Raw genomic sequence first — 14097 nt, forward strand, 5'->3', positions numbered from 1 at the left:
TCTAAACCTGAACTGTGCTCAAAAATTGAACTGCAGTACTTTGGTACTGGCTCGAAAATTGCTACTCAGAAGTCATAATGTTGATTATGATAAGGTCGGCATATTTGAGCATATATTTCCAGAAATTAGTAGAGCAAACTTGTTGATGTAGGTTAATTGTCAAAACTCAAAAGGGTAAAACTTGAGCAATCTTTGAAAACATTAGAGGGTAAGCTAGAGAAACACTAAAGATTACAATACAAAGGCATTGAGTCGGAGTTTTTCAAGAATGTGGTCACCATTGCCAGGTTGCCATTATTCTCTGCTGTTTAACACTCGAATAGGGTAAGACTTTCATCTCTTCAATCTGTCTTACTTGGTATTAAACAACTGATAAAGTCTTTTGATAGTCAAGATTACAAACTGCATAAACATAGTATTAACACAACATTTTGGTCCAAAAACTCTAAACAATGACCTACACAACTCTGTTGCCAGCCAAAACCATGAGCATAATGAGCCACTGTGTTAAACTAAATATCCTACATACGTCGTACCTTTTCGTATGGCTAACAGAAGAACATTGAGGTGCATACTCTGTCATGCAACTTAGGGAGCTCAGGTACGGGAATACTTCCAGCAGATGTCACGCTTCCATGACCTGAAGACGTTTCTGACAGGTCCTCATACTTGAGGAACTGTGATACTTGGCTGGCTGCTAGGTGAGCATATCGAATTGGTGCAGCTGCAGAGGTAAAAAGATGGAAGCATTAGTATGTGAAAGTGAGCTTCTTTCTAAGTGAGCAAGATTTACCTATTGATATAGCAGTAGTGCTCCTCTGGTACCTGCATGTGTGTCAATATGTTCTCTGAATTAGACCTTTGTGCATAAAATTAGTTTAGGAACTTTTTAGATGATGAGAGATTTCTTACACGTAGGATAGAGAGTGAATCAACTCTTGCAGATCGTCTGCTGAAAAGCCTATCTCATCCAGCAGAACATGGTAGTGAGTTGGCCTGCTTGTACCCTGCGAATTTCTGACATCAATGCCTGAGTTGGAGTAACATAACTCTAAGATGATCATGTCGAAGCGTATATTCATTCAGTCATAAAACAAGTCCAATATGGGAGTAGTTTATGGAAAATGAAAGAGCCTTGACTAGCTGAGACTGCTAATGGCAAACCTAAAACTTGTAGATAAAGTAAAACAAGATTCAAAAGATTTAAACACAATCATCCCTGCTTGTGCACACATGTGGAAATCGTAGTATAATGGATGGCAGACTTTGGTGTCAACCACCGTTCCTGCGTAAGTAAATAAAGACAACAAAACATTTTAAGACTTGATGAATTTTCTGGGAAATTTAATTCACACTATTTTTGGAAGGGTGATAGATTTGCTAACCAGGTGGTACATTGTCAGGGCTTCCTTGTTGGAAAAACTTGGTATGATGCTGTTTCTGAGCAATCACAATGGTGAACTTAGGAGACCAACTTTCATCAAGCATCTTGCACGCCTGAAAATCAAAGTGAATTCACAAAATAATGCAAATTTTTAAGAACCTTAACACGAAAGATTCTAAAATTTTGACAAAAATAGTATTTTTCTGCTGAACCCAGAATTCTCAAATTCGAAGCCTAACTATGACTTTTCGAAGGTTTTAGTTTTTCGAATGCAAAATTTCGTAAATTTAAGATGTTAAATTAAATATTTGCGATTCTTGTTGATAAATCTTGAATTTTTGATTGACCTACAGTATATGTTTAACAAGTTTGAATGCCTAGCCTTGTTAATTATGCAATCTAATTTGTAATTATGATTAATTTGTTGAAAATTAGAATAATTTAGAATTAATTTGATTTTCATAATTAATTATAATTTAATTAGAAACCTATGATTAAAAACCACCATAAAAATTGTAAATTTATGATAAATTTTAAATTTTTATGACCTAGACTTGAATCCATAATAATCGGAAATCAATTGGATAATAAATTTTCGATTTTTCGCCCTAAAATTATGAAATTAATATTATTTATTAATTTGTCATTAATTTTAAATATAAATTTTAATTTTTTTATGCGATTCGTTCATATAACTTGCACGCACAAAGCAATGGACGCTTCGTGTTACCCTTAAGGGGTGTTGTATAGTGCGGGCATGCGACGACGAGCAAGGGAGCTCGTCGCCCGTGCGGCACGAATGCAATGAGCAAGGGCATGGTGCACGAGCACAAGGCAGCAACCCTGCCTTGTGTCGTAGGCCACGAGCTATGAACAATTGGGCATGGGCGAAAGGCAAGCCAAGGCAGTCGCGTGTGGGCAGCAAGCGAGCTGCGCCACGACGCGCACTGCCTCGCGCAAGCGCGCGCAGCCTCGCGCGCAGCGAGCGCAAGCTCGCGTGCCACGAGCGCTGCGCCCAGCGATTGATCGCGCGCAATTGCTCGCGCGCACAGCGAGCAATGGCTCGCGCGCAAAGCGAGCGATGGCTCGCGCGCACAGCGAGCAATGGCTCGCGCGCACAGCGAGCGATGGCTCGCGCGCAGCGAGCGCGCACAGCGAGCGATGGCTCGCGTGCGTCGAGCGCTGGCGCGCGCGCAGCGAGCACCATAGCGTGCGATGGCTTGCGATGGAAGATGCAGCAGCTATGCGACGAGCGCATGGGCTGCGCGCACATGGCCAGCGATGGCTGTGTGCGTGCGGCCCATGGGCGTGCGATGCATAGGGTGTTTGCGTTGCGATTAGATCGTTTTGAATGTTTAATTTGAAATTTTCAGTTTACGTAATTTTAATTAATTTTAAAATTAATAATTTAAATTATTTTCTTGGATTTTAATTTTGAATATTGTAATTATAATAAATTTTATTTATTCTAATTATTTTACTAAAATTAAAATCATGAATTAATTTAAATACAACTGAAATTAAATTAAACTTTTTGGATTCAATTATAAATTTATATGAGCTTTAAATTTTAATTAAATTTGTATGTTTCCGGTTAGACTTGAAATACATTTTTATGTTTAAAATTAGTAAAGCATATGAATTTATTGGTTTAAGTGGGAGCCCTTTTAGTCATAAAACTCTTGATTAGGTCTACGAATCCTTAAGGTTAAAACAACTTGATTAGAATTAATAAGGACTGAATAATTGGTAGATTATTGGTGCCCTTGATTAATTGCTGCAAATGTTTACGTGATGCATAATGTGTTTTACTAACCAGCTATGTGGGCCATTCATGATAATGAATGGGTGAATGATATATATTGTATATGTATTATTTTGCAGGTTATGAAGTGACTAGTATGGCCCAAATAGGATAGAAAATATGGTCTGCGTACCATTAATTTGAATGTAATTGGTCTAAAGTACCAAAGTCGTTTTTCAATTCAAATATGGTCTGCGTACCATCAAATAGTTGTAATTAGTTTTAATTATAGCTTATCCTATTTGAAGAAAATGGTGCCTCCCACGGAGATTTTCGAGACGGACTTTGAAGTTAAAGCTTCAAGATTAAGTCGGGCCATACTAGATCACATTTATCTTATGCATGTTTTAAGTTATTTATTGCTTTAAATATGTCTTAATTATGCATAAGATTGTGGCTTGATTATGTTGCATGATTAAGGATTTTAGTTCACTTAAAATCTAACCAACATAGTAAGAGCCTTAAGTTCCAAACTTAAAAATTGAGTTATAAGGTGCCATGCCAAAATATACACTTGCTTGGATATCCTTTACATCAATCTAGTAATAGTTTTCGCTCAGCGAGGTGTTACTTATTGGTCCTAAAGGGGCAAGGTACACAAATAATTGTGAGTACATGTTAGTTTTGGTGAAACTCAACGATATAAGTAAGGTGTCCTTTTATGTCGTGGCGAAATCGATAGGTTTACCTAATAAGTTCTTAGACGTACCTATCAACCAAGAATAGTTTCTAGACTATTAGCAAAAGGTTTTTGCTTACCTAAGATGTTTTAGGATTAAGTCGACAAACTGTGCTTAGTTCTTCAATGATTTTAGGATCTTGGAATCATTTTATTCTCACCTGCCGGAACACATAATTCGAATAAAATGCTAATGACTTGTTTAAATTGCATGATTGCTTTCATTTTCAAGTTATTATTCATGATAAATGTTTAGACTTTGCATGCTTCAATGTATGTTTTAATTATTGTTTATAATTAAATATCTTGCACTGCAATAAATCCTTTTAGAAAGGTAACAGTAAATTTCCTCGATTGGTAGTGAATCCAAGAACGATTCACGGAAATGAGAGAAAGTGAGCAATTTAAAATGTACGTTTCTTATAGCGACTTTTATGGTTGTTTTCGAGTATCAAAATCGAATGGCAAACCGATTGGGGCTTGTGAATTCAAAATACAATGTAGTTTTGAGATCATAAAGCATTGAGTTTAAACGCTCAGCTTTACCAATGGTTAACAACCTAATATCTTTGTCCATTTAATTCTCGAATGAGTCTAGTCCCTAGACATTTGAATAGATCGATGCTTAGAGAACTTTAGAAGCTTCTGGTAAGATCATCTAGTTGAAACAAAATATTCAACATAAATTAAATGGTAAGAACCTTGTTGGGGTGACATTGGACATGTCTAACAAAGTATAAAAGTCAACACTAAAGAATTCAATTCTTAAGACTATAAGAAAGGGTACAAGAAATAGGAAAACGAGGAACAAATGAAAGGAATTTACGATTCCGTTTCTACCTATAAGTTTATGTTTAAAGAGAAGTGACCTAGCAATCAAACTTCCTTGGTATCATATACCGCTTGAGGTTCTTACTTCGGTAATAACTCAAACAATGGAAGCTAGGATACACTAATGACCTACAAGTGGGAAATGAAGCATGGCATTGTTACATTAATTGTAGGGTCATCTAGTTTGTTTTAAGTCCTTTCAAAGGTTGGAACTTAATGGATATTTTGTTCCATAATCAGCATACCTAAATTTCTGTTTCAAACACAGAAAGACTCACATTCAGAAAAACAAAAACAATGTTTGTTTGTTTATTTGAATGAAATGGTCATTTACAGGTTGAGTCAATATGCTTGATTAAAACAAACAACTCTTTAAAGAACTTTACTAGGTTCAAATCAACCCCTTGATTTGAGTTCCACTAATCTTTGGCATTGTTGCTTAGACCATATCAACAAGTTAACATTCAAAAGCTCTATTTTTATGGACTTTTTGAAAGTTGATTGATTTCTAGATCAATTTAAGACAACTAGTCTTACTTGTTGAAAGTAACAAAAGATATGAACTATTGTTAGAACGCCTAGACAATAGAGTTCAAAGCTAAAGAAAGATTTTATGACTTTATTATTTCACATGGATTTGAGTGAATATAGGTTTATTTACTCAAATGTGATATAAGTTGAATCTGTTTGGCTAGTTCAAAGATTCAGAAGTATAAAATCCACTTGGCAAGAAATCATAAAGATCTAGGTTAGATCATGTTGATGATTACTTGAGACCAAATATGATCATCAATGATTGTGTGTTGTAATTTCACAATCTAGGTCCATAAGATATGGCATATCTTAGTTGGAATAATCGAAGTCAATTAGTACTTGATTCGATCAATGATGAATCATAAAGAATTTTCCTATAATTTCTAAAACAAAATGCTCAACTACCACCAAACTAAACCAAATTCGTCAAAGCTATTGAAAAGTAATTTCAGAATATCTTTTCGATAATATATATCTAGAGAGTTGCTAAACTCAGTGGGAGCTTAGTGTTTGTTATTCAACAAACTAAGGCCCAAGTATAGATATATGTTTCATTGTGATTTATTCAAATGAGACACAAGGGTATTGTTTCTACCACGAATTTTTGAGAACATAATGTTTGTTTGCTCGAAATAATGTCCTTTTGGAGATTCGTTTCCAAAATGACAAGTGGGAGAAAATAGACCTCGAAAGTCTTCGAGGCGAACAACAAACATAAACGGACATTCCGGAGGCTTTTCGAAGTGCTTCAGAAAACCCGAACGTATTCTTTAAGGACTTTAGAAGTGGCTTTTAAAGAATAGACATCTCTTAGAAGACTTTACAAGTGCTTCAAGGAGAACAGAATATTCAAAGGACTTTCAAGTGGGTATTGATATTCTATTTGTTTGATGTTCTATACCCAAAGTAGGCATAGAGTTCAAGTCACTGGAACTATGATATTCTTCTATTGGATAGTGAAGAAACATGGAGTTCAGGTCACTAAAGCTATGCGATTCTTCTATTAGATAGTGAAGAAACCTACAACTTACAGTCAAACTATTATCATGTAGATTAATGAGTTTGTGACCTGTAAGAAAGCTATGACGAAACCCAGATTCCCTAAAATGGTTAGAGGCCATATATAGACTCAAATGTTTTAAATGGTTATACTTAATTGGTCCTATGTGTATCACACACATATCTCTCTATTGTGAAATAACATTCAAATGCTAATTACTTAGATTTGAAATTATTCATCAATGATGGACCATGGCGAAACTTAGTACATACTGGGTATTAAGATCTATTTACAAAGATCTTATGATATTGTTTTGGATTAAGTAATGGCATTTACTAAATCAAACACGAAAGACTCCATTGGAGATATTCGGCCCATATGAATAAATCTAAGTAAAGGATGTTTGAACTATGTATAAGCATTTACTAAGTTAAACATCAAAGAGTCTAAATGAGATTCTTAACCTATATTATATGTCAAAGAATTTAGCTGAATTTAGTATCTACTGAAACTAGATAAGCTAAAGTTACATGAATAGAATTCAATTGGAAATATTCTGCAAAAGAATTTATCATGTATGATATAATATGAGGATCGCCAAAAACCTATCGTATGACTTTAGGCATGACGAACATATACCAATCTCTATTGATCTAAGTGAAGATCAACTAGATTGAGATCAAGAATACTTACGGTACTTGAAAAGGTACATAGGAATAGTTCTTGATTCAAGGAAATAAAGATATGCTAAATATTGATGCTACACGCATAAACACTGGCAAAGGATCAAGCAAGACCCTTTGGAGTTAACCATTGATAAGGACGAGCTATAGAGCATCGTGTTTTGAAAATGACAACATGGGTTGGAGACCATGAGTTGTTGCGTGGGAAATTAAAATAATAAATTCTATGTTCTAAGATATAGTTGGAGAATCTTCCACATATCTATGAACTGCCTGGATAGGTAAATCCAAATAAAGCATCACTAGCAACCTATACAGTTGAAGTAAAAGTAATTATTGCCTAAGAAGCAATAAAACAGGGTTGTTTAAAGTTCTTCACTGAACTTGGGTAGATCACCTATCTGCTGGCTTGATGGTTCTTCATTGAAAAATGCGTAGAACCACTCTTGAAGCAAGAAAAACGTCTGCTAACTTGATGGTTCTTCATTGCAAAATGAGTAAAACCACCATCGAAGTAAGAAAGACTAGATCACATAATAAACAAACTCGAAAAGATCTTATCATCATATCTCGAAGAACATTCGATGAAAAGGATATTAAGATTGGCAAAGCATGATAACTAAACCTATGCAACAAGTGAGAAGCAACACTCACGTTGTAGCACTGGAAATCAAGCATAGCTTTGAATTCCATGAATTGTTTTAGAAGATGGGTTTGAGGCCCATGGTTATAAAACATTGGGGTTGAACATTTATCATATATGAAATGTATTTTCATATTCCATTTAATCTTGGTTTAGTATTAAATGATGAGTCCCTTCAAATTTGACGATATATTCAAGATAGACTGTCAGGACCAGTCCTGTGACTAAGAAATGTCTATCAAGTGAACTTGAATGTCAAAGGTTGAAAATGGTCCCTAGTCGGAGTTTTCTATAAAATTGGACGCATAGAAAACGTTAGACGATTAGAATGCAAGATGACTAGTAGTTCTGTTTCTTGAACTATGTGGACATGTCAATGTCATAATCATTTGCATAGATACTTACTTTGGGAAGACTAGTATCGGACAAGACCTATGAAACTTTACTGTAAGAGATGAAAGTCTGTCATAAGTAAATTTCATTAAATTATTAGACACTAAATCCTCAATACCTGAGTGATTTGAGATTACTTGTTTGAGAACTGCTTACTTTGACGTTGACCAACCGTCGCACCGTAAAAGGAGGCTATAAAGGCAACGCTCAGGTAATCACCTATCAAACGAAGTCTAATCTCAAGATCGCAAGATTGGGATTGTCCTCCCATAAATCGGGATGAGATGCTTAAAAGTTGTACAAGGCCACTCGGAGAGCTAGAAACTGTGAAATGCATGGCCGTGCTCGGATGAATCATAGTCTATGATTATCTGTTTATTTGATCAGTTGAACTCTGAAACCGAGGAACACCTCTGGACATAATAAGGATGACAACTCTTACCTTATGTTCAAGAGCAAGCATCGAGCGACAAAGGAATTAGGAAATGCACACTTGTCCCTAAGGACAAGTGGGAGACTGAAGGAAATAATGCCCTTGGTCCAAGTATGCATTCTATGTTAAGTCTAATAAATGCGGTTCAGTATTAATTAACAAGTTAATAATTCAGTGAGATCAAGTGAGCTGAATGCCTAGCTAGAGGCCGCTTCAGTTCAAGTGGAATTAATAATATTAATCCACAGCTTACTCTTGACTGAACCCGTAGGGTCACACAAATAGTACGTAAACGGATCAAGTATTTAATGGCATTAGATACTCCATCTATGGATATTCGGAATCGACGGATCTTGGTTTCAGTGGGAGCTGAGATCGTCACAGGCAAGAAATGAATACTCCGGAAACGATGATATTGCCGGAAACGGAAATATGGATCGTATCGGGAATATAAATATTATCCAAGTCGTAGATGTTGCCGGAAACGGAAACATGGTACGTATCGGAAAATATTATCGGAAATGGAAATATTACCAGAATCGGAAATATTGCCGGAAACGGAAATATTGTCAGAATCGGAAATATTATCGGAATCGGAAATAATTCCGGAAACGGAAATATTAAATATTTGTTCGAAACGGAAATTGATTCCGGAATCGGAAATATTAAATATTGTTCGTATCGGAAATGAATTCCGGAACCGGGAATTTAATCGGAAGCGTATCGTACGAATTAGCATCGGACGAGGCCTGCCGGACGAAGGCCCAGCACGAAGTCGGGCCATCGCCCAGCAAGCCAAACGCGCGCCCAACCAAGGCAGCGCCCAGGCCCACCGCAAGGCAGGCCCAGCGCGCGCCTAAGGCCATGGGCCTCGCTGCGTGGGCTGCTGCTCGCACGCACGCATGGGCGGCCCTCGTGGCTGCCGTGTGTGTGTGTGAGTTTGTGTTCATGCACGATTCCTAAAACTATTAGAATTAGTATATGATTAAATTCCTATTCCTAAAAGGATAAATTAATTAATTAGAGTTCTTATAGGATTCTAAGTTTAATCAATTCGTATCCTACTAGGATTCCAATTCCCTTTCCATAACTCTATAAATACGTGCCTAGGGTCACATATTTTCAGAGATTAATTCAAGTATTCAAAGTGAGTTTTGAGAGAAAATTTCAGTCATATTTCTTACCTAAGAGTGCCGAAAATTCTAGTACCTTAAGGGCGATTCTAGTTGGTCAATCTTAAGGCGGATCCGGACGTGCTGTGGACTGTCTACGGAGGGACGACACTTGGAGTCCTAAAGACTTGTTCTTGTTCGGTTCGGGCGCAGCTAGGGAAGGCACGCAACAAAGAGTATGCATCTAAATTATGCTATATGATTATGTGTAAATAATATGTATTCCTGGCTTAATGGTTGTTTCCGCATGATTTATGTATTGTCATATGTATCATAACCTAACAGGATACCCCCTCCAAGGTCTGTGAAGTTCTTGTTATCGTTATGAAAGAATGATTGCCTCACCAGAAGGCACCCTCTATGTAACAACAAAGAACAATAGTATTAGTATATTCAAGAGTTGGAAAAAATACAAGAAGAAATTTGAACTTACTGATATGCAGCATGTTGCCTGAGTACTATGTCCAAAACCCGGACAGCATTAAGGAATTCCTCAGAGTGTTTACCACGGAGAGCATCACTTATTGCCTTGATTGGGATTTTTGTTGCATAGCTAATCTCCACTTTAAAAGTCGACACACGCTTTCTTCTCTTTTTTTCATTCTCATTTGGACTTCCCTCGCCTGCAGGGCTGCTCTTACCATCAGTCCTACAATTAAACAGCGTTTTGTAGTACTACTATCAGCACTCTAACAAATTATGAGCACTGAGAAGTAACAAATTACTTTATCAAGGCATCATTAATTACCTTTGAGATGAGACCTTGTCGAGCACAATACTAAATTCCAACTTGTTTCTAGGAAGGGAACCGACAGTAAACAAGGTCTTCTCACCATCATAGGCGAATTCCTTGCCACCAATCTCAGCGCTGTAAGTTTCTTTGACCTTGTCCATTACTTTCCTTCCTACACCTTTCATTTCAACAGGTTTTCCATCTTCATAATAAAGGGCAACCTGATGTTCAACATAATATTTCAGACATTGTATTCTTTGCAACAGCATATTCTACAAACAGATTACTAGATAAGAGATATGGAAGATGAGACATACAGAATAATGGAAGAAGTAACCATCAGTATTGGCAATCTTGACATCAAAGTGATTAGTACATAGTCGAATCTTCTGTCCTTTTGTTCCGTGGCCAGGCCTTGACATAGGAACTCGTATCTGCTTTTTTTCAGATGCATCCATTTTTTATCTACTACAGACAATTTACACAAATATGAGAAAACAATCTTACACAATCCACACCAATTACACGAACAAGTATAGATATGTCACAAATAAACATAACAGTAGTTCCAATGTTCCATCACAAAATAAACATGTACCATCTCCTAGTGGCAACATAGTTGCAAAAAAAGTGTGTACCATCTCCTAGTGAAAAACTATAGTTGCAAAAGAAGTGTGCACATAAACAATCACTCACTCAATTAATCTGTCACTAAGATTTTCCTTATAATGTTTTTATTTTGTTAACACACACAGATAAGTATTGCTCAAATAGGTTTAAATATGTAAAAAAAATCTCCCATCTTCTTTTGATCTTGTAAACAGCAGAGGAAAAAGCCTAGGAGGATTTATGACAGAATAAAAGTGATTTATACAGCAGAAAAAAAAGAGGTAATTTATCAAAAACAAATGATTACGAATAAACAGAGGAAAGTAACAGAGGCAATACAAAGAAAATACGAAGTATATATTTTTTGTGTGTGAAAACAATAACGCAAAAATATTTAAACGTAAAGTAAGACATAATCACTCATGTAGACATGTAGTGTGAAGAAATTACATCTTTCTTTACATAAAAAAAAAATAAAAATGACCCTTTTCCCATTAAAAACCCCATTTTAGAAAAGGAAAATTACCCTTAATACTTGGTACGTTTTCTCTTCCATCTCAAAAATAAATAAATAAGGTTCATTCTTCAAAAGGTCTTGCGCGCACAAGGTGTACAATAAATTTATTGTACACCAAGATAACTTTAACCCATTTTTTTATAACTTTAACTTAGTTTTGATTAACTTTTATATTAGTAACAAAAAGTTGATAGATAAACATTTTAAATAATTAAATAATTAATTTTATACATTATTAGTGATTTTGAAAAAATAAGTTTTACTAAAATGAAAAAATTTATCACTAAAAAATAAATAACTTTTACCTATATAAGCATAACTTTTAAGCATTTTGAGTTAACTTTTATTCCGGTGTGCAATAATTATTGTACAACTCTTGTAAATAAGAATTTGTGTTCACTCTTTACCCACATTTCTGTGAGATCAGCAAATAATAAACAAAAAAAACAACAAATTTCCCCACAAACAAAAAGGAATATTTCCATTACGCAAAGGACACAAAATAATAATGAAAAAAAGAAACAGAAAAACCCATGCATAAATTTGCATGAGAAAACAAGAACACAAAAACAGAAAATATAAACAGAGAAAAAAAAGGTAGAAACTTTAAGCATAAACTGATAAAAAGAACAGAATTATACCTTTTCAAAGCGAAATTCTCCTGAAAATTGCTTAAACCCACAATGTATGATGAAGAACAACAAGATTTCTGCAAAAAAGTTTGAAAATTTCAAACAATTATAAGTAAAAGAAGCAGAAAAAATGAAGAAGGAACAAAAAAACAGAGAAAAAGGTAGAAACTTCAAGCATAAATGTCAGAATTTTACCTTTCCAAAGCGAAATTCTTCTGAAAATTAAACCCACCAATGTATGATGAAGAACAACAATATTTCTCCAAGCAATTATAAGACAAGCAGTGGAAATGAAGATGAAAGCAATGAAAGAGAGGGATGAGGAGAGAGAAAGTGAGAGAAACCTTTGGTATTCAGAGTTGAGTGGTATGTTGCCAAAACTGGAACGAGGGAGGGAGGAGGAGAGTCTCTGGTGTTCTTTGTTGTACTATTAGCTTGATTAGCTTTGTCTCTATTTGAGATTTGACTGCTTTTTAAAAAAATTTATTTCATGAAAACAAATTATTTCTCACTCCGTAAGTAAGTTTAATTTTCGTGTCAGGAATGTTACATTGCTTAAACTGGTAAATTTTTTGCACAAATTCTTATTTACAATAGGTGTACAATAAATATTATACACCGAAGTAAAAGTTAACTCAAAATGCTTAAAAGTTAAGCTTATATGTGTAAAAGTTATCTATTTTTAAGTAATAAATTTTTTCATTTTAGTAAAACTTATTTCTTCAATTATGTATAAAATTAATCATTTAACATTTTAAAACATTTATCTATCAATTTTTTTTACTAATATAAAAGTTAATCGAAATTAGGTTAAAGTTATAAAAAAAAGGGTTAAAGTTATCTTGGTGTACAATAAATTTATTGTACACCTTGTGCGCGCAAGATCTTTTGAATTTTTTGAAATCGCGAAAAGATGTTTGGTTGTTGTTAGGTACTCTTCGTCCCTTTTTGTTATTTAGGTTTGGTATCATCTATGTGATTTAACGACTAATTAATATGTTTGAGATTCTTTTTATTTTTTTTCTCTTTTTGTTCTTTATCGTTGAAAAAATACATGCGATTTAAAGACTAATTAATGTGTATTGAGATTTCTTCATAAATTAAACAAAAAGAAAAATTTGTGAATGAAAAGAACAACATGAAACACAATAAACGAAATACGTAAAGAACAAAAAGGGACGGAAGAAGTAATACAATAGTATTAAGACATATCTCGTACCGTCGTACGTAGTGTAACTTTGGTTATGTTTGATCTTAATTAGTCGGATAATAGGGAGAGTTATTAACTTGAACTAGAGGATTAACTAGCTTTAAAGTGTTCATTAAATGAGCTAGATAAGTAGATATATAGATTTTTTGGAGGCTTTCGATTCTCCTAAGTTATGATGAAAGGTGAATTTTCAAGGATGTGCGTACGTAATATGTTATAAGTTACTCCGGAGTTCCTGAGTCCGTTTGTTCGTAAAAAAAACTTTTCAATTTACAAGCCCCATGAAAAAATCCCATGTGAATAGAGTGAGTATGATTTTAAAATGGAATTCCTTACCCAAATAAGGAGTACAAAATTTCATTTTGCTGAAATTATCTAAATAGTAAATACCATAAGAAGAAAAATATGCTCTTATCCCATGTGAATGTGTGATGAATGCTACCTCAAATTTCTCTCTAGGTCTATCACATCAATCATTTTCTAACATAACACTTAACACTCCACTTTCATTTTCTATTCATCAAATGAAATGACTTATCTGAACATATTGAAACTGATTGGATCAGATTAAATCTGGTTGGATTGATAGGAACCGATAGAACCTTATAGGACTTGATTAGACAAATAATAATAACTATTATTATTATTGTTATTATTATTATTATTATTATTATTAAATTAGTAATAATTATTATAATAATAAATTATAAATAATTATTATAATAAATTATTATAATAATAGTAATAATAATAATAATAAAATAATAACAATAATAATAATAGTTATTATTATTATAAATAATAATAATAAAGTTTATTAGACCGATTGTAACTTATCTA

The 14097-nt window shown here is 34.3% G+C and overlaps 1 protein-coding gene across 2 annotated transcripts; it reads right to left on the reverse strand.

The window, feature by feature from the left end:
- Positions 1-320: 320 nt before the first annotated feature.
- LOC110780947 (protein argonaute 4-like) lies at positions 321-12474 on the reverse strand. Of its 2 annotated transcripts, none has more exons than XM_056835083.1 (9): positions 12243-12474; positions 12057-12124; positions 10607-10754; positions 10305-10510; positions 9990-10205; positions 1386-1497; positions 913-1007; positions 794-825; positions 321-724 (listed from the first exon to the last, which is right to left on the reverse strand). In XM_056835083.1, exons 3-6 carry the CDS (start codon positions 10745-10747, stop codon positions 1449-1451), a joined length of 612 nt encoding a protein of 203 aa, XP_056691061.1. In that variant the 5' UTR covers positions 10748-10754; positions 12057-12124; positions 12243-12474; the 3' UTR covers positions 321-724; positions 794-825; positions 913-1007; positions 1386-1448. The 2 variants fall into 2 exon arrangements, with proteins under 2 accessions (XP_056691061.1, XP_056691060.1); XM_056835082.1 differs by having other exon boundaries at positions 913-1285.
- Positions 12475-14097: the final 1623 nt, after the last annotated feature.

This window comes from Spinacia oleracea, chromosome 1 (assembly GCF_020520425.1).
Source record: "Spinacia oleracea cultivar Varoflay chromosome 1, BTI_SOV_V1, whole genome shotgun sequence".
In the NCBI taxonomy this organism is placed as follows: Eukaryota; Viridiplantae; Streptophyta; class Magnoliopsida; order Caryophyllales; family Amaranthaceae; genus Spinacia; species Spinacia oleracea.